The sequence below is a fragment of the Pavona decussata genome, unplaced genomic scaffold, assembly GCF_977016875.1.
Source record: "Pavona decussata unplaced genomic scaffold, jaPavDecu1.1 SCAFFOLD_208, whole genome shotgun sequence".
NCBI classification, from domain to species: Eukaryota; Metazoa; Cnidaria; class Anthozoa; order Scleractinia; family Agariciidae; genus Pavona; species Pavona decussata.
In genome coordinates, this window is record NW_028145613.1 from 127,501 (window position 1) to 147,478 (window position 19,978).

Below are 19,978 nucleotides of genomic sequence, written 5' to 3' on the forward strand. Positions count from 1 at the left end.
TCTCGCCGAGATTGGCGAGATCTCGGCGAGTTGACCGAGATCTCGGCGAGATTTCAGTAATTCTCGGCGAGAATTTTAGCGGGCAAAAAATTTCTGCGAGATCTCGCCGAGATCGCGTTAATCTCGCCGAGGTAGGCGAGATCTCTCCGAGGTAACCGAGATCTCGGCGAGATTTCAGTAATTCTCGGCGTGATTTTTAGAGGGCAAAACTTTCAGCGACATCTCGCCGAGATTGCGTTAATCTCGCCGAGGGAGGCGAGATCTCGGCGAGGTAACCGAGATCTCGGCGAGATTTTTAGAGGGCGAAAAACTTCAGCGAGATCTCGCCGAGATTGCGGTTGCGTCTTCCATCTCGGCGAGATTCGCGGCGAGATTTATTGGGGCACCGAGACAGGCGAGATCTCGCCGAGACAAATGCGATCTCGGCGAGAAAACCAAAATCTTGCCGAGACAACCACGATCTCGACAAGACACCGCGATCTTCGCTAGATTCGAAACGAAGACATGTGAACTCTTCAGTGGTAAGAATTAAGTTATGAGGTCGAATGAGATAAAAGTTCAGCTTAAACCCTCGGTGAAAATAATGTTTGCTTTCATTTTTTTCATGCTATAACTGGAAATTGATGAGCTTCAACTAATTGATTTAATTGTTGGCCGAGATGGCGCTTCGGCAGATTAATATTAGTGCGCGTCTTAAGATAAAAGTGAGAAACGCTGCTCATACCGGACGCTCGTTAGCATACTTATTTACTACCATAAAATGAATTCATTGACCTGATAATCTTATCGTTTTATTGTCTAAACCTTTAACTCACCTTTTTAGGCGATTTTTGTCCCTCAAAAGGCCGTTTCAGTCATGTTGTAATGCCTGCTGCGAACGATTTTTCGGTACAGGTACGGCACAATTTTTGAAAACGCGTTCTTTCCCTTTTCATTACACTGTCTTCAGTTGTCGACATTTTTTGATTGTGCTCTTTTCCCTCACAATCTGTCTCTCAATCCTCGTAAACAACTTGCCGTCTCCGCGGCTTGCCACTTGACAAATGGCGCGAAAGTCCCAAATAACAACGTGAATTAGGCGATGTGATTGGTTAATTCAATCACGCCACCCGGCGATGCTCGCGTAAGCTAAAAAAAAGTTTGACTGAAATTTGAGGTTTGCGAGGCCACAAAAAATTAATCCTGCTCTTAAACCGCAGAAAATATGAAAAGTTACAGTCAACCCAGGTCACGCGTGAACGATATTTTTGAAATTTGAACGGAGTTTTGAAATTTACATGTCAGTTTTCAAGATTTCAGAGTTCCCGTATAAATTTCCCTAGCTTATTGACAGTATAAAGCTATGAATTTTTCTTTACATTGCAAAATTGAATATTTCAAGAATAACAATCGTTTCCCAAGTATTTTGAATCTTTTTTTCAGTTAATGCGTCTTTTTCGGAACGATTTCCAGAGAGATGTCCAACATTTCATTCACACGTCGGACATTACAAAGAGAAATTCGAATGTTCATTTCATTCTTGGAATTACTGTTTACGCGTGACCTGGATTGACTGTAAGCTTCATGTCAAGTTAACCATTCGTTTATGGCTGGAAATCATGATAAAAGAACCTGTGGTCAACCGGAGAATAGCACACAAAGGATATGATGGGCACTGGTCAACTAAAATGATGCTGATTAACAAACTACGGTACCCGAACTGAACTGAACTGAACTGCACACTATGAACTCAGTCACCGCACATTTTTTACGGAATGTCCTGGATAATTAAGGTGCTGGAGTAGGAGGACTTAAAATTTGCTAAAGGGATGTTCAAGCTCGTTAAGCTATAAGCGTGTCAAGAATCAACTCAGTGGAAGTGACCATCAAGTTTGCGCGAGAATTGAGATTTTAATGGCTTTCTTCCACAGCCTTGTATGTCTTGATTGAGAAAGAGGTTAGTTTCTTATATTATTTATCCGTATTTCATCAGTTACTTAATAGCTTAAAGAAACACTGAGAGTAAAAGAGTTTGTTTAGAAATCGATAGAAGCTTTCACAAAGCGTAATTAACTACGCGAACGATTTCATCTTTATAACTCGAAACCTCGAAGGTAAAATTTTTGAAATAAATTGTTGGTGATTCACAACTTCTATATTCGTTTTCAATTTGAAGCAGTTAGTTGGCATAATTCATTTACATCATAAGCTTAATTACCGCTTAGTTTCGCTCTTTTGTCCAGATTTCCCAGCCGTAATGATTCAAATGATACGGTAGAAAGTAAGTGGTTGTTTACTTACAGAAGTTATATATTCACTTTTTCGTGGAATATGCTTTGGGGCGTCTAGAGAACGTAGTTCGGTTATGACATAGTTACTTGAGGGACTGGATTGCCTTCAATTAACTATGGTTATGAGTATCCTTCCAATGTTATTGGCCGTTTTTATGCTAGAGACGTTAAAGTCGTCTAGACGCATTTAACGTCTGAGACATTAAAGCCGTCTGGTATAAAAACGGGACGCATAAAAGTAGACCTAAGCTCAACTTCACTCCACTTTCTGCCCCGAGACTTCTTCAAGTTCTTCTTGGCCGCCATGTTGTTTAAGCGCTAAGCCTCGATTTCTAACTCGTGCCGGTCGTCTGTGGACGAGTCAGGGCTAAATGCGTTCCAGTAAGGGCGTCCTGTTTTTATACTAGACGCATTTAACGTCTGAGACGTTAAAGTCGTCTGTTATAAGTGCGTCTAAACGACGCACTTAAGACGTTAAAGTCGTCAGACGTTAAATGCGTCTGTCTTATTTACCGTTTTTATACTAGACGTTAAAGTCGTCTCGAGACGACTTTAACGTCTCTAGCATAAAAACGGCTGATTAAGAATTTCAAACCAAAAAGTTAGCGTAAATTTCAAATCTTAACTTTACTTTCACGTCTGACAGTACACCGCTACGGATGCTCGCTCGCCGAGATCCCGCCAGGGATTCCTCGCCGCGTTTTTGGCCGCCGAAATTCTCATCTCACCGAGATCTCGCCACTAATCTCTCCGCGTTTTTGGCCGCTGAGATTTTCATCTCGCCGAGATCTCGCTACTAATCTCTCCGCGTCTTTGGCCGCCGAGATTTGGCGAGATCTCGGCGCGTTTTTGGCCGCCGAGATTTTCATCTCGCCGAGATCTCGCCACTAATCTCGGCGCGTTTTTGGCCGCCGAGATTTTCATCTCGCCGAGATCTCGCCACTAATCTCGGCGCGTTTTTGGCCGCCGAGATTTTCATCTCGCCGAGATCTCGTCCGCGATCTCGGCCGAGATCTCGGCGAGATCTCGGAAAAATTTTCACAAGGGTTATTAAATAGCAAATTGTTAATATTTCTCTTAAGTTGTTGGAAAGTCTTCAATTCAGCCTACCCTTCATGTAACAAGTGATCATTGAGCTCAGTGACATCTTTCTTTCTTAATTCTTTCTTTTTTATTTATTTAATCTTTTCAGCCTGGAAGAGTAGTCACTCTACTTGAAAAACCTGAGGTAAGCTGGTTTGTTTTTAATAAAAATGCATAGGAAAACTGTAGCCTATATTTTAAACCCTTAATATATCGATGTATCCCCCTCCCTTCCTCAAAATGGTTACATATTGCTGGGCTATAATGGTTTTAATCATTGGGTTATTCCAGAAAAAATCAACACACCCCGACGGATGGCATGCTTTTTTGACCCCCCCTCTACCCGGATTTCCAGGGCAGGTAGACCCCCCCTCCCGTCTGGATTTCAGGCGTTACTTGCGTACGCTGAACACTTTGAGTATCCGCTCGGCAAAGTAATTCATTTTTCTTCTCGGTTTTCCTTCTCGAGTATGAGGTTACAAATGGATCCTGTGGAAGGAAACTAAAAAAAATGCGGTAAGCATTGTACAGTTCAAAGGATAATACAATTATTTGAAAAGAACATAAGTGGTCAAAATATCTCGAAGTCATTGAAACATCGATCGCTCAAAATTAACCCCAGAAGATGTGGATTTTAGGTTTTGCCCCCCCCCTCCCGTGTGGATTTCCAAGCCCCTTGAACCCCCCTCCCGTGAGATTTTCTGGAATGCCATCCGTCAGGGGGCTATGGATTTTTTTTGGAACAACCCATTTATGTTCTTTGGTTTCAGGAAAACGTCTGGGGAATTGCTTATGAAGTTGCAGCAAAGGACATCCCTGATGTGCTAGCATACCTTGACTTCCGTGAGAAAAATGGTTACAAATCAACAAGGGTGACGTTTCACCCTAAGGATGTTAACCATCCAGCATTCCAAGCAAAACTGTACATTGCAACACCTGAGAATGAATTTTACCTTGGACCTGCACCATTATCTGAAATTGCTGAACAAATTTTGACCTGCAGCGGACCTAGTGGTACAAACTATGATTACCTCATTAATCTTGCTCAAGCAGTGCGCAATCTTGGTCCAGAGATTAAGGATGATCATTTGTTTGAACTGGAAGCTTTAGTAAAGGCTGGTTTACCAAGCGATTCCTAAATGCATGTACATCATCTTGATGATCACATACTCCATTGAGCTAGCAAGTCTAGAGGAGATCAACCCAGTATCGTAATAATAATATTAGCCTTGCCTCCTGATAACTTAAGTGAACCTGTGCCCCCCTCTTCATTCAGAGAAGAAAAGACCTAGCCTTTTTTTGCGTTGTAGGAAAAATTCAGGCTCCCTTTGTTTTTCACCATTCTTTTGCCATGCATATCAGTCAAGTTGAGTTAAAGTTTTTTTATTTTTTATTATTATTTCTTCACAATTTTAACTTAAGTACAATTTTGCACAGTGTCACGCTTAATCAAAACCTTGTGGTTTTTATTTCTTGTGCATGCCCATTTGGGGGGGGGGGGGGGGCACTCACATAATTGTATCATAAAAAATAATAAAAAGAATAAGTCTGTTTACCCTTCCTTAACTGGTAGAAACGATTTTGAATATTTCAGGCTCCATTGTGTACCGCGGGGAATGGGACCAAGTTGTAGGGTTCGTAATTCCTCGGCAAATTTCCGACTGCTCCTGAGAATAATGAAACAACAACTTGTCTCTGTACTAGAGTTCTAGGCTGCTAGTAAGAGTCATTTAAAATTATTCGAAAATTATGGTTGTCACTGCTGGGAGCAGCAACAAAAGTAAGGAAATTTTTGTTCATGATCACAATAGATATGAGGCGCCCTGTACATTCCCAATAATCTCATGAGGAAATATATGGTCTGTATATAAACAGTATATCTCCATCCCAGGTATTTAATTTGTAGCAGTAATTTTTATTTAAAAAAATGTAATTTTCCTTGTAGACAAGTATAATTTTAATACAGTCAAACTCCATTGTTATGGACACTATTGGGACAAGAATGTGCAGTTCCAGAAAATATCCATACTCCCCCCATGGAAGGTTTTTTGTTCTTATCCCTCCCCCCAGGAAATTCCAGTTTAACTTCATGAGTGGGTTTCTGTAAAGTGGCGGGTTCAACTGTTGGCAAAACACTTCAAATTAAACATGAATAGAACTTCAACTATGAGAGGTCAGCAGCAACTGAAAAAAAAATTTCTGAGCTGTCAACTGCCTTCCAAAGGTATAAGTTACAGTTCTAAGTGTTTCCAAACAATTTTATATTTCTGAGGGTTTGTAAGTTTGGTTTATTGTGATGCCTACTTTGGCTATGAAAATGTGTGGTTCCAGAAAATATAATAATATCCATTCCTCCTCCACAGAAGACATTAGAAATGCCAAAGAATAAAGCTATATTGGACTTTCAAAAGGGGTGGAGTGAGGTTTAATCACCTCCCCCGACCCCCTACAAAAAAGACGTTATGTTAGAGTGGTATGGACAGTGATGGATATTTTCTGCAAATTACACAGTGATAATTATTGTGATCACTCTTGACCTCTTCACAAGCCTTTCTAATAAAAATAGAGACTGTTCAACAAATTAGGTGTCAACGTTCATATTATGTGCCTTTTAAAGTTACAATCTTGGACAAATCAAATGAAAAATTAACACAATACCCCTCCCCATTTCTATTATGGAAAAATGACGCGTTTTGCCTTGCGCGTGAAATCATGATTTAAGGGGGGGGGGGGGGAGATTTAATTTCTGTTTCTTTTTTTTTCTTTTCTTTTCTTTCTTTCTTTCATTCTGTCTAAGGCCTGGGGTAAATGCCGAATCTAATTCACGTCGAATGTATTAAAAATATGTTCGACAAAGAGTCGACTTTCCTTAGCCTGTTCCAGGCTCCTAGAGAGGCGAGGGGACGAAAACGTCCCCTCGCCTCTCCTTCGCGCGTCTCTCTAGGAGCGTTTGGCAGATGGGGAGTCGGTATTTTGTGACATTTGATCAATTATTTTGTAATCTGCATGATTTATTTAGAACGGCGTTTGCTGAAAAGCCGAACCACTGTCGCATTATCCGACTTGGCAAGTCGAACTTATGCTGGAGTCAGTCGAACCAATTTTAAATTTGAGTCGTGCGACAAACGTCGCACCATTCATGCGCCTGTTTAAAAATTAATCGATTCGACTGTGGAGTGTCACTCATGTTGTATGTTTTCTTTCTTTTTTTTCCCCTTCATTTAATGAAATTCAGTTAGAAATACAACATGACACGACCTAACGAAAATTAGGTTGGACCGAACTCGAACTTTCACATGATCGCTTACCATACACACCTTTCTGTTCACGAGGAAACGCGGAAAATTAATTTGCCTTCGGCAAAGTACTTTGCATTTTTGACAATCAGCTGATGCGATCACTTCGCAGGGGGTAAATATGGTCATGGAGGTGTGTCTTTCAAGTCGCTCTCCTGATTGGATAATTGTTCCTCCTTCTCATTTGATTGGTCAGTGTAAAGATAATACCACTCCGCAAAGTCACGAGACTTGTGTCACGGGACTTTGTCACAAGATTTGGCGCTATGAAAAAAAAATTGTGTAAGGAACTTGAGTAACTGTATTCCGAGAAAAAGCTGCCTTTTGGTTCGAAGCATCCGGAATAACCTCATGAAAAATATTTTTGTCGGTCTGTAAAGGTTTTGCGATGAGTAAGTTCAAGTGTAAGTGTTTTAATGTCACTGTACACGTAAAAGAAAAAGCTACTCGCGAAGCGGACGGAAAAGTATTTGTGTCAGAGCCCGATAAATCACCCTTCTTCTCGCAGGAACTTTTTGAAGTGGAACTAGCAGTTGGTGGAATAACTAAGGTAATGATTCCTTTAGGTTCACTTGCAAGAAACTTTGAGGTACAGAATCATAAGGCAACGTCAACGGTGATGAAAATTTACTTTAACACATCACTTTTTGTTGACAATGCCTCGAAGGTTTGGCGGGCTTTTCTCTGTCCTCGACCTCGCCGTTCGAGGCTTCATTGTCTACCCTCTTTTTTTTGTTGTATTGCTTTGCGTTTTGCTTCATTTTCTTTGAATTTTCCGAATATATATTCGAAAAATCCCCCATGACTTGTTTGAAAGATTGCATCAGATTCGTGGGGTTGGGTAATATGTCACAGAAATTCTACACCCTTGTAGCTCTCTTACGAGAACTTTAGATCGATCTGGTAAACTTTATTGCATGTTTACCACCACAAGCCTACATGCACAAAGAACTCGTTGACAGCTTTAAGCGATAAACTATATTTTGTAGGTTTCCTTGTCGTTTTCACTGCTTTCTTCAAATAACTTAGTCACATACCATTTAAATTGGATTAAAATGCAGCTTGGAAACTGTGTAGAGGATGTCTGAGTTTTAATGTGACAAGAAGAAGAATTGTTATTAACTGAAGCCCGTACACGGTTTTGCATCCTTCTCTTGTCGTTAGAATTTATTCGTTTCTCTTCATTGTAGTTCTTTTATATTTATCGCTGACCTTCGACACCGGTGTTTCCTTTATATCTTGTCAGGAAGTGGGAAGTCTCGTAAGAGAGACGAGAATAGAAGATTGGGATGTCTTCACTTGCATAAACTGTAACACGGACACACATGCTTTACATGCTGTGAAGAAATACGATCGAGTCCTAATAAGCAGAGGAATGGAGGTAAAAAAGAAATTGCGGCGCACTTTAAAACACAGCTGTTCATTAAAAGAATGTTATGTTCTTGTGATAAATCGACTTTCAAAGTACAAATATCAAAAATATTTTAACCTGTTCAGTTTAGATGTAGTTAAGTGATGTCAAAGAGTTCAGGAAATACTTTTATGTATTTAGTCTTTATTATTTTTCTTTATTAGTAAAATCCAGACAACCTTGCCCAACATTCCCTGTTTGTCAGTAAATAAACAGGTTATTGCTGGTATTGTATTGTATACTCCCAACTGTCCTGGGAAATTGGTGGTATTGTTTCTTGTACCTGATGCCATCAGAATTTAAAAATCTTTTGTTCATAAATACTTTAGTTTGCATTTGACAGTCCACATGGCAGACATTTTTGCAGGTTGTGTGAGTCCAGAAAATAAAGTTGTTGGCAGTTCCCAGGGGCAGGGCACTTAAATCCAAGGTTTTAAAGGAACTTGGAAAGCTAAATTGGAATTTACCAGACAGTGGTGGCTGGTGGGGGGGATTTACTGCCACAGAATCTAGTCTATGAATCATCTGCTGTCACTTATATATACCTGAGTACATGTATTCTCCTCCTACCCCCCCCCCCCCCTCCTCAGATTCATGAAGACCTCTATGTTAAGGTGAATTCAATTTGTATCCACCAATACAATTATTAAAAATATTGATATTCGTCAGAACTTAGAAAGACTTCATAAATACAACCCCTTGGTGGGGTTAGTTTAGTTCCTTTTTACCTGAAGTAACATTTTCTACTGAGTTCAAATATCTAAAAAGCCTTGGAAAATGATTCATAACACTGAACAAAAGCTGCCAGAGTGGACTAAAACAGGCCATGGGTATTTTCTCTTTTCATTAGGAGATAACAATGTGCAGTTCCAGAAAAAATCCATATCCACTTCATGGAAGGTCATCAGAAATTCCTTTGGGGAGGGGGGTCTTAAAAGTCGAAATTTTAGAAGCAAAGTTTAAAGGGAATTTGGAATTTTGGGGTGGGGGCCGGGGGATTTAAAACAAAAAACCTTCCATAGAGGGAGTATAGATATTTCTAGAACTGCACAAAATTTCCCCGGATTATTCTTATGAACAAATGCAATGAAATATTTTGGCCCCTTCATATTAGCAATACTTAAGTGCACAACTGACAGATTAAAACACTACCACAAGGTGAAGTACAATCTTTGGAATTTTGTTGCATGACAAAACCCAGGGGTTTCATTAAGTTTTGAAGTAGGAGGGCACCTATAGAAGAGTAGTTGGGCAGGAAATTACACTTGCAGTGAATTTCTTTATGTTCAGTTTGAAAGTAGGTAGGTACTGATTCTTGTGTATCCTGGTACTAGTACCCGGGTCCCGCCTTCTAATAAGAACCCTGAAAACCAAGTGGGACATGTCATTCTCCTGTGCATGCCTTGAATGCCAATGGTTATTAATTTCATGGTTTTTATAATTGACTTGTCTTAGCCAGTTACATTATTTTGTAACAAAAATGGTTGTTACAGAAATAAGTTACCAATTTAAGGGTCTTAGTAAGATATACATAGATGCACACCTGTAGAAGTGTACATACTCTAAACTTCTAAATCCAGGGCTTATTTTGAGGGGGGGGGGGGGGATTATTGAAAGGGACTTTGGATTATAAATTGGGTAGGGCTTGCCTATAACTAAAACAGCTAACTCTAACAGCCCATAGTCTTTTTTGGGAGGACTTAAATTTTCATGTCTGAGATTTGGGTTGGCAAGTATTACTAGTTTGGATACTACTACCACTGAACTACAGGACACTTGTGGGGTCATTAAAAGCCATTAATTAGGTTCATGGGCCACAAACATCCTGCATACTGCTAGGATTTGAATGTCAATGTGCGGCATATACGCAGTGGCATGTTACAGTCTTACATTGTAGTGCCGATATTGTAGCAATATTGTAGTCTTAATTTTTGTCTATTACTAGTACCCGCCAAGATTAGCTAATGCTATACGTGGGTTGTGTCAATTGCCTAAATGTATATTTGTCGGAAATAATGAATTGAATTGATTGGAATAAACGTGATTGTACATTTTAAGCCTGGTGAATGAATGAGAATGATGTATTCTGCGGTGAGTGACATAGGTATACTCGGAAAAAGGAAATCCGAGTTCTCCCAACAGGAGTCAAACCCTAAGACCTTTGGATTACTAGTTGGGATGCTCTACCACTGAGCTACAGGAGACTCGGATTTCCCTTTTCTGAGTTTGTGTCACTCACTGAATAATACATCATTCTCATTCATTCACCAGGCTTAAAGTATATTTTCCACTTGTTACATTATTATTTACATTTTTTTTGTTTATTTCACAAATCTTTGCTCTGTGTTAAGCAGCTTGCCACAATTTTAATATTTCATCTGTGGTTTCACTGTTTAGAGTGATCCTGATGTCTTAAACAAGATTGCCAGTTCACCAGAGTATTCTTCCATCTTCAAAATAGCTCTCACACCTATAAAGGAGAGTGAAGAATTTATTATGGACAGTTCATGTAAGTAAACTGGTGTTGACACACATTTTGTGATCTTTCCTGTCCTGTGACACTTACAGCATCCAGTGATGTTACATATCTGGACAAAGATGAGCCTTATACAGCCCTCTCAAAATGTACCAGCAGCTAGCAATATTGCCACCTATAGACCATGGTTAACCACTTAGTCCACTCTTATTATTCCCACTCTTTGGATGGCTCTGTTTCTGCCTACTACTCCGAAATTGTGTTGTCTTTTAGTAAAACTCATTTTGAGAGAGTTGCTTATATTCATTATAAAATCAGCATGTAGCACCAATTTATTTCTAAAATTTTTATTCATTACCTTTAAGGGCAACAGCTGAAGTCATGTTTTGGTGTATCTTGAGGGTCCCCAATAGGGTTCTTCAATCCCACCATCCCAAAATTTTCCCTCAATCCCGTAATCCCGTCTGCTGTTTTAGCCTACTCCCGATCCCAGTCAGGTCATAATTTTTTCAAGCCCTTTAGCTCGACGAAAAAGGCATTTTCAGTTGGATATAAATTCCAACTGCAAATCTGTGCGCTGGTCTTTGGTCACCGAGAAATTAGCTGTCAGATTATTTCTTCTATTTCTTTCCACCATAACGACGACATCGTTCCATTACGAAGTTGTCAAAGTTCCCACAAATCACGTCAGTCTATAACCCAGTTAGCAATTTCTTTTTAGAGCTTGTTCTTTTTCCTTTTTTTTTTTTTTTTTCTATCAATTAAACGGTAAGGGCTTCCTTTCTTATCACGTTGATCCTTGGAAAAACTTTTCAGTCAGGGATAATGGCCATCAAAGTCTAAAGAGCATTATGACTCACGTACCACAATGTGGGACTACAACTGAGATATTTGAAAAGGTGACAGGCCAAACACGACTCCCACTGTTTGCTTAATGGACCTTAGACTTCTGGATTGAGTACTTTAATTTCCTGAGTACATAGAGATTTTCCTTTTCGATCAAAATGTGGTGAGATCTCTCTGTTGACCATTTGATTTTGATCATGAAGGAAACTACTCAAATTTACCAAATGGAGGTTTTCTTATCATTCGGAGCCGTTTGAATTAGTTCCTTTATGCCGTTGTGTATGCTAGCTCTATGGCATTTGTTTAGGCTTATCGGCTCAAGTTAACTGCAAGGTCTCAGGTGGCACTGAAGAAATTTTATCTGTAAAGACAGAGGAATCTTAAATTTCTTTTCTCGTCCAGGAGGGTGACAACTAGATTTTCATTGTACATTTTAGAGTAACATTTCCCGCATTCCACTTCGTAATATCGTCAAATCTCGCGTCCTGTCCCTCAGGTCTAATCCCGAATGTTGTCGCTCTTTTCTGCTAAAATCCCGAATCCCGACCTTTAAAAAAGCCAAATTCCGGATCCCAAAAAACCTATTTGGGACCCCCTATTATTGGGTCCCAAAAACATGTTCTGTATTATAACATATAGACATTTACCCTGAAACACCTTTACAATGTAATTTTTTGTGTAAAAACTTACAGCTAAGCTGCATTTATTTTTTTATTTTTTTATTTTTTTTTTTATTATTTTTTTTTTTTTTCAGTCTAAATTTTTCAGGACATCTGAGAAATAGGTCCCAGCTGTTCATTAAATGGTCTCTTAATGTCACATAACCATAGTTTGAACTTTGTCATTCAGCCTAGGGTCTCTTTAGTCTCGGTATTGATGCCAAATGCATGCTACTTGAGTTGAGAATAACACTTAATTTTTGTTAAGTCACTGTCCTTCTGGTGAATAGTTCATGTGATGTGCTCATGTCCGTCACACCTGACTCTGATCTGACATTTTAGAATTGCCTTTAAAGCATGAAACATGTGATATGCACTATGTACACTGTTCATTCATGAGTCTGTCTTGTGTAGCTTTTTGAGAAGTTTTGTAGTAATAATTGCAACAGGTTTCCAATGTTCCTCTGTTATGAAATTGATTTATTTACTAGGTCACAAAGATGAGTGCTTGACAAAAATAATTTTTTGTCCAACCTTAAACACTTTAAGTAACTTAAATTCAGTCAAAATATTTTTCTCTCCTTCTTTGATTTGATATCATTGTTTATTGCCTGTGTTTAGATTCAGGAGGGCAAGCCATTTTACTTGGTCAGGACACAATCTCTCTTGCCATGGTCAGTGTTCAAGAGCAGGTGAAAAAATACCTCGAAGTGGAAGAAATTGCGATGAATGAAAGAATAAGGTGATCTCAGCAATTTGTTCGTTTGATTGTTGTATGTGGATATGTTTTAACCCATAATAGGCTGTAATAGAACCACTCAGAGACTGGAGTATGACTTGAATGTTTCTCATAGCAATTTCTTTTTCTTAATATAATACAGGAAATTTGCTGAAGAACAGAAGGCACAATTTGCTTCTCTTCAGTCACAAGTATTCAAGGATAAACAGGCTGTCTACTGGTATGCAACATGTACTTTACGTTGTGATTTTGGATGAAATTAATTTTGAATATTTGTATTTGTGTTATGGTTTAACCCCTTCACTGCCTGTATGATGTACTGAGTACGTCATATTTTTCTTACTTCATGTGCCTTTACCACGTACTGACTACGTCAAGAAAATGAAGGCCTCAGTTGGAACCCTGGCACCCAAAATACAAAGACACCTGGCATATTTGACCCAGAAAATCCTTCCGCAGCCTGGTACCAACTAGGTTTCGGTCTCCAAGAGGTGTCTGCTCAGTTTTCTCATCATGTTCACAAATAACGTGTCGGCCATCTTGGCTTCTTCACGGGTCGGAAAATTCCTTCTTCTACATGGAATAATCATGCCAAAAGTGAGAGATTGTAATACAGACAAGGTAAAGGACATGAAATAGAATTGTCGTAGAGGAGACGAATTATTCAGTGTTAGCGACTTTAAGAAAAATGTTGAGAAGAAGACAGAGCGATCATGTCGTGCTTTTTGAAGCAATGTATCATGTCCAATTTCTGTTTCTGGCATCAAATGTGAAGGTAACAATGTCAAAATGAGCTCTAAGTAAATATTTCAATGGCACTTTCAAACCATGTGTACTTGCTTTTTGTTATATCTCCAGGTTTTAGCATTATTTTTGTTTTTCTACCATTCTGTCAAATTACCACATAAATAATTAACTCTCCCATGGCACTGGGCAACAGTTGGGGGCTGGCAGTGAAGGGGTTTATAAGAAAAAAAGTTGCCTAAGACTTCTATGAACCTAGGACTTCTAATGTTATGACTTTCAGTGACCTTAAGATCATAAAATAGAATTATTTTATTCCTTGATTTATTGTTGTAAACAGGGCGATCAAAAGAGAAGAAGAAAGGTCATTGGAGAATTCTCTTGATGAAGCCATAGCAGACAGTTCATCCGACACTCCTTTGGTTTCCAGAACTGGTATGAATCCTCCTAGTTCAGAAAGTTAACTTACACTTGGCTGGGTAGAAGGGAAGTTAAATGGCAGTTCTTAGTCTTTATGGGTTGAATAAGGCCCCAAGAGATCCAAGAACTTGTGAGGATTTTTATGGGGTGGGGTAATTATGATCCCCATACCTTACCAAGAACAGATCAGGATGTTCCTTTACAATAATGAACCTACCAGGGGCTTGATAAGTCCCAGAAGAGCTCTTATGATTCCTCCACATGACAAGGTGGTATACCCACTTGTTAAGATACAGATAATTATTTTCAAGCAGGCATGTATGTTTCTTAGTCTTTCTTTCTTTTGTGCCGTAGTGAAAGCCTTATGAATGATGAAAATCGGAAAATGCTAGCACCTACACCAACAGTATTAACATCTCTTAACAAACAAATCTTTCTGTGGACATTAGCACTGTAAGACTTAATCTTGCATTAGGTCTTTATGCCTGCTGTAATATAGTGCCATTTAACTTTCTTTTTAGCACATCCTGCAGCTCCAAAACCCAAAGAATACCATCACCCTGTAAGCCAAGTTCACATCACCCAAGTGGCTTCACAGAAGTCACCTACACTTCCCACTTCTCATCCATCGCACAAGACAAGAAAGGCATCGCGAAAACCACAGCAACAACAAAAGGACTTCTCTTCTGAAACTGACCCTGATCCAGTGTTCTCACTGGATGATTTCACTGACGACTGTGAGCCTTTCTTTGAGTCAGAAGAAGATGATCTTAGCAGTGGTGAGAAAAGTAAATTCAGTATTATTGACACAATGGCATTAAATACCTGCTCCTTACTCGGCCAAAGATTTCCTTCCTTGGTCAAAAATGTATTGACAGCCACTTGCAGATAATGATTTACAGCTTTTTTTTTTTTTTTTTTTTTTTGTTAACCCAATAACGGCCAACCGGCCAAAACTGGCCGCAAATCCTCGCGGGCTCGCGCAAGGGTTTCTACCTCCCCTAGAAGGGATAATTTTGTCCTTTATTGTTCTAATTGTCTTTGGAAAAGACTGACCAATCAGAATCCACCAACTGCGCATATATTTTTAGGTCTTAGGGGAGTCTAGACACAAAAAGGTTTTTGTCGTCCGAAAAATATCGGATTTCAGCCATCATGGCGGGCCGCGCACTTCAGGCTTAAATATTCAAGACGCCAATTTCGCGTTTTCGGAAGGAAAACACAACTTTTCGAAACGGTAAATCGAAAGAGGAACTTTTAAGGAATACTTGACAGTTTCAACAGTGGAAATCCAAGCATTAGCGGCGGAGAAATTATGCTTCGAGGAAAATTTGTAGTTTTACCGAGGCGACGAGCTGGCGGACATCTCAAATCATTGTTTTCGCCATGGACTTTCTTGATGATGTTCGAGTGTTTCTCGCAATACAACTCACAAAGAATTACAGGGTTGATTGTGAATTTGTACTGAAATACTATTCTAATTGATCGATTCTTCGTATTCCGAACAGTTTTTGCAAAAGTTTTGAAAAACGTGCTCTGCACGGCTCGATAAATTCGCTTCAAAATTGACTCGCAATTGCTTCAAATCGCTTGCGAGTCGGTCGCCTCGTGGCAAAAATTATACGCGTTTTCTTCTAAGACCAATACAAAGACTTATTTGAATAAATTTTTCATTTAGAAAAGCTTTAGTGCCTGTTTTTCTTTCTATTTTCATTGATGAAACGTGATGACTGCCTAATCTTGCGTAAACAAACACGTCTTCTCGAGAGCGGATCAAATTACTGCTATGTGGTGGGAGGATCAAATTTCATCGAAATTTTCGAAATTTTTACCTTCAGGTTTGTTTTTCAAGTAATCTTTAATTCCCAGCTAGGGTATTTTATTCGACAATTAGAAATTCTAGCTATTCTAGACCAAAGGAGGGCTGTTTCTTTGACCCAGTAAGTTGTCAATTTTTACTGCACATTAGGTTAATAATTAACAATATGCTAATTTGTGAAGTAATTTTATTGGTGGAAAACACGTGGCCGTTATTGGGTTAATGTTTTTTTTTTCTTTCATTTAACTACCACACATTACTTACAACACTAACACTGCTTACAATACTAACATTACTTACAAAACTAAATTTCTAACAATTTACAGCTAAGTTCTCACTATTTTATCTCAAGACCACGGCTGGGAATAACGGTTGGTCAACAGCCAGTGTCTAGCCTGATTGGGGATTTGACCGGTCACATTCTAATGAACTGAAGTTTCCATGCTGTTGTTTACTATCATTATGCACCTCACTGTATTGTGCAACTTTGATTTGAAAAGGTTTTGAACTAACGAAAGGTCTGAAGCGCAGACCTGCATGCGCAGTTGATCATCTTGCCATGGAAAATGCGCAATATAAGTGAATAAATTACTATTATTATTATTATTATTATTATTATTATTATTATTATTATTATTATTATTAAGCGAGGGAGAAGTGTTGGAGGAAGATTGGGAAGAAACGATAATTGCATGCAAGGCTCGCATTTTAGATCAGTCCATGCTTTCTTCACACTTCATGTTGTCAGTTGAGTCATGTCTTCAGCACTTTCGTTCTGACCTTAATGGATTTTAAGAGAAAAAACCTGACCATTTTGCAAAAGGAGAAGAAAACAGCTAGCTCGTGCAGGCACTCCTTGCTCTCTCACTCTGCGTGACCCCTTTGGACTTGCCTCTTTTCTGCCTATTACTACTCTGGTGTTAGGATACCAGAGTATTATTAATTTGACAAACTTTCTAAAATGTTGGTGTTTGTGACTCATTGTGGCATGTGTAGAATCATCCATGTATATACCAGTAATTCATTATGATGCTTCTCGTTGAATTTTACTTGCCTTTTTCAGATAACAGTTTTCAGGCCGAGGAACCAGTGTACAATTCAAGGTTTAAAAACATCAAGAAATCAACTCAGTATTCAACATCCGTTCCCATAACCATGCCGTTAGGGAAAAACTCACCTTCACAGGACAACGAGGTGATTTATTAAATTAATGTGCCAAGCTTTAGTGCTTTAGTGCTTCCAACAACCCCAGACAAAAAGATCAAGACAGTTAGATGCCTTACACGCCGAAGGGTGGTTGGGCTTCTTCGGTCAAGTCTAGTGTCTCGTGGATTTTTGTCTGAGTTGTCTGTTAAGAGGTTTACACTGGAATGACACATGAATCACATGTATTTGTCTCCGGCAGAACAATGTTTAATGTTCGGACTTTGCATCCTGTGTTTACTGGTATTGTATAGGCTTCATTAAAATAATTGTTTTTTCATTTTAAAACTTGTACATGATACTTTAATGAAAGTCAAGATTCTGTTCAGCTACTGGGTGAGTCTGGCATGGCTAGCAGCACTCTATCCCTTAACCCCTATTTTCCTATTGTTTCTTGTCTCCTTAGTTTGCAATACCAGAACCAAGCAAGATTGGAGAAAGTATGAGAGCATTAGCTCGCAGTGTCCATGAAAGCAGCGAGAAATTATTTGGTGAACTACCGCAGCCTAGACGGAGTACTTTCTCTTACAGATAGTGAAAATTGTACTAAATTATTGTTAGTAGTTCTATGTAATATAATTACTAAAACAGATCAGAGCTTTTATCTCAAACAAGAGTGAAACATGAGCTGGCCTTGTCCTAGTGTGGATAAAGTGGCTCATTTTTTTGACAGAGCTATTGAATAATTTATTATGATATAGCACTTTTTAAGGTTTGCAAATCACCAGAAATTCATAAACCTTTTATCTTAAGTAACAACTGTTTTCTACAGAAGTGGGTAAATAATGTGAATAATCAAGTTAAATAATAACTCACTCTGAGAACATTAAGATTCGGTAAATTTTGCATAATGTGTCATCCATCAGATTTTATTTAAGGTTGCAAAGATTAAGCACAATACAGGAAAGACATGTCAAATCAAAATAAAAAAAGTATACTGCGTGTTATTTTTATAAATGTATTTATACAGAGTTTTGGGTTGGCCGCATGGCACAATAAAGAAACGTAGCAAAAGCTGCTGTGGAAATTTCTTGCCCAATTTACCTGTTAGATTTTCTTTTTGTGCTTTGTTTTGTTTTTCTAAACTGTCGATGTGTTTGGTTGGGAATCCGGTTGTTTCGCCCGAAAGTCAACTCGCCCGAACTCACGTCGATTCGCCCGATGTTAATGGCAACTTAGATTGGAAAAAAATGTAAGACCTACACGTAATGCAATTGTAATGGATAAAACGAGCGGAGATGCAATCAGAAAAAATTGTAGAAACAAAGTAGAGGAGGTCCTTACGTTGAGGTGCCGAGGATCCGAGCACTATCAGGAAAACTCAGAGTTTGTTCGGACGACTGAACAACACAACTCGAAGCGATTGCAGAACTTGCTGTAATGTTTTCGCCGGCCACGCATTTTTTTAGAAATTGATTCCATACATTGTTACGTGTTTTGAAGCTTTTAAGTATTACTGTTGCTTAATTAGCTCTGAAAAATGCGCGGTAACCCCTAATTTTCTTTATGGATTCCACTAGCCCTTATGCTAAGATCTGCTTTTCCTGCATAGTCTTAAACCGTGCAAAAATACCACCGTATTAGGAGACATCGTCCTTAAAAGGCAAAATACGTTACTAGCTCCCGACAAGTTAGTCCGCTCACAACTGGGTAAAAAGGTCGGTGAAAAAGGAACACATCAAAGGTAAAGCAAGATTAGCGGTGAATGGAATTGAGTCGGCTCGCCCCCATCCCCAGAAACATATTAAATACAGAAAACCACTTGCAGCTTCACAAGCTCTATTACAAGTAGGTACATTTAATACCTCTTTCTTTCTCGATAATCGCGATACTTGAATTTCGCGAAAATCGAGACTCCAAAGAGAGTGTCACCCTGAGCGGTACTGTAATTAAACTGTGCGGAGCTTTGTATGCCTTAATTGATTGAAAGAAGTTCTGTCGGAAAAAAAAATCGTGCAGAGCTTCCACGTCGAAAAAAAAAATTCATGCAGACAAATTGGACTAAAAAACAATTCACCCACTGAAAAATTTTTACCCCCCCCCCCCCCCCTCCCGTGATTTCTAGTGGTCCGCCCCTAAGCACAACTCATTTGGTATGGAGAAGATCCTGACAAATAACCACCTGTGTCCAGGGATACTGGATACCTATCTTCAGCCATCCGCTGGGGGAGGACGCCGAGCAATGAAGGGGACTTTGTAAAGATCCCTCTCGAAAATCCTAATTCTCCCCTCCTGGAAGGGGACATAGAACCCGGGGGTAGTCTATGTGTAGCCATACGCACCCCCGAAGAAAAACGGGAAGAGAGAACGTCTACGAAGACCTGGCAAACGGCTTCACATAGGGTACCCGGGGGTACTCCTCGGAATATTTGGGGGGGGGGGGGTGTGAGGCTCGGTTCTCCAGTCCCTGACCGTGTTCAGTCCAAAATACAGTGGAACCCCGTTAATACGACCACATTCGGGCCGCAAAGGTTGTAAAATTAAGGAAACGACTGGACTTTCAATTCGTTCGGGGCACAAAAAAGTGGTCGTCATAACGAGGTGGTCGTAAGGTGGGGTACCCTTTCTCGAACCCGACCTCTAGAACTTACACCCATTTTCAGAATCCATGTCATTATCGTAATCATCATCGTCATGTCCTTTATTTATATACGAAAAAATTTAAAGCAAAATGCTTGTGGGGTCGTGTTGTATACAAAAAAAATTAGTTACAATATGTAAGTACAATCAATCACCAAAGATAAATTTCAAAATAAATATAGATTGAATAACCTATGAGTTTGGGATTATCAGAATTTAAAACATCATAATTAAATTTATTAAACTCGTAGTAATGTCTGGGAAGCGACTGAACTGACTGAGCGCTAAAGTCGAGTTCTTTAACATAATGGTCTTTTTTCACATTTCGAAAGAAAGTCGTGAATTGGGAGCCCGTAGAATAAATTGAAACAGTATTCCATAAAATGGCACCCCTTATTGAATTTTTGAGAAAATACGAGTTAAAACGAGGGA

General features: G+C 39.2%; 2 protein-coding genes across 2 annotated transcripts in view; both read left to right on the top strand.

Annotated features, from left to right (window-relative positions):
* LOC146460670 (putative glutathione-specific gamma-glutamylcyclotransferase 2) overlaps window positions 1-5,951 on the top strand; it is an 8,326-nt gene extending 2,375 nt beyond the window's left edge. The window contains exons 2-3 of the mRNA XM_085087911.1: window positions 3,463-3,498; window positions 4,124-5,951. Coding sequence (XP_084944037.1) covers window positions 3,463-3,498; window positions 4,124-4,492 — 405 coding nt within the window. The 3' untranslated portion in view covers window positions 4,493-5,951. The remainder of the gene's footprint in view (window positions 1-3,462; window positions 3,499-4,123) is intronic.
* Window positions 5,952-6,894: 943 nt separating this feature from the next.
* Window positions 6,895-17,980, top strand: LOC146460671 (uncharacterized). The gene is made up of 9 exons (XM_085087871.1): window positions 6,895-7,199; window positions 7,896-8,030; window positions 10,458-10,569; window positions 12,663-12,783; window positions 12,923-13,000; window positions 13,865-13,959; window positions 14,466-14,723; window positions 16,827-16,957; window positions 17,373-17,980. Exons 1-9 carry the CDS (start codon window positions 7,038-7,040, stop codon window positions 17,499-17,501), a joined length of 1,221 nt encoding a protein of 406 aa, XP_084943997.1. The 5' UTR covers window positions 6,895-7,037; the 3' UTR covers window positions 17,502-17,980.
* Window positions 17,981-19,978: the final 1,998 nt, after the last annotated feature.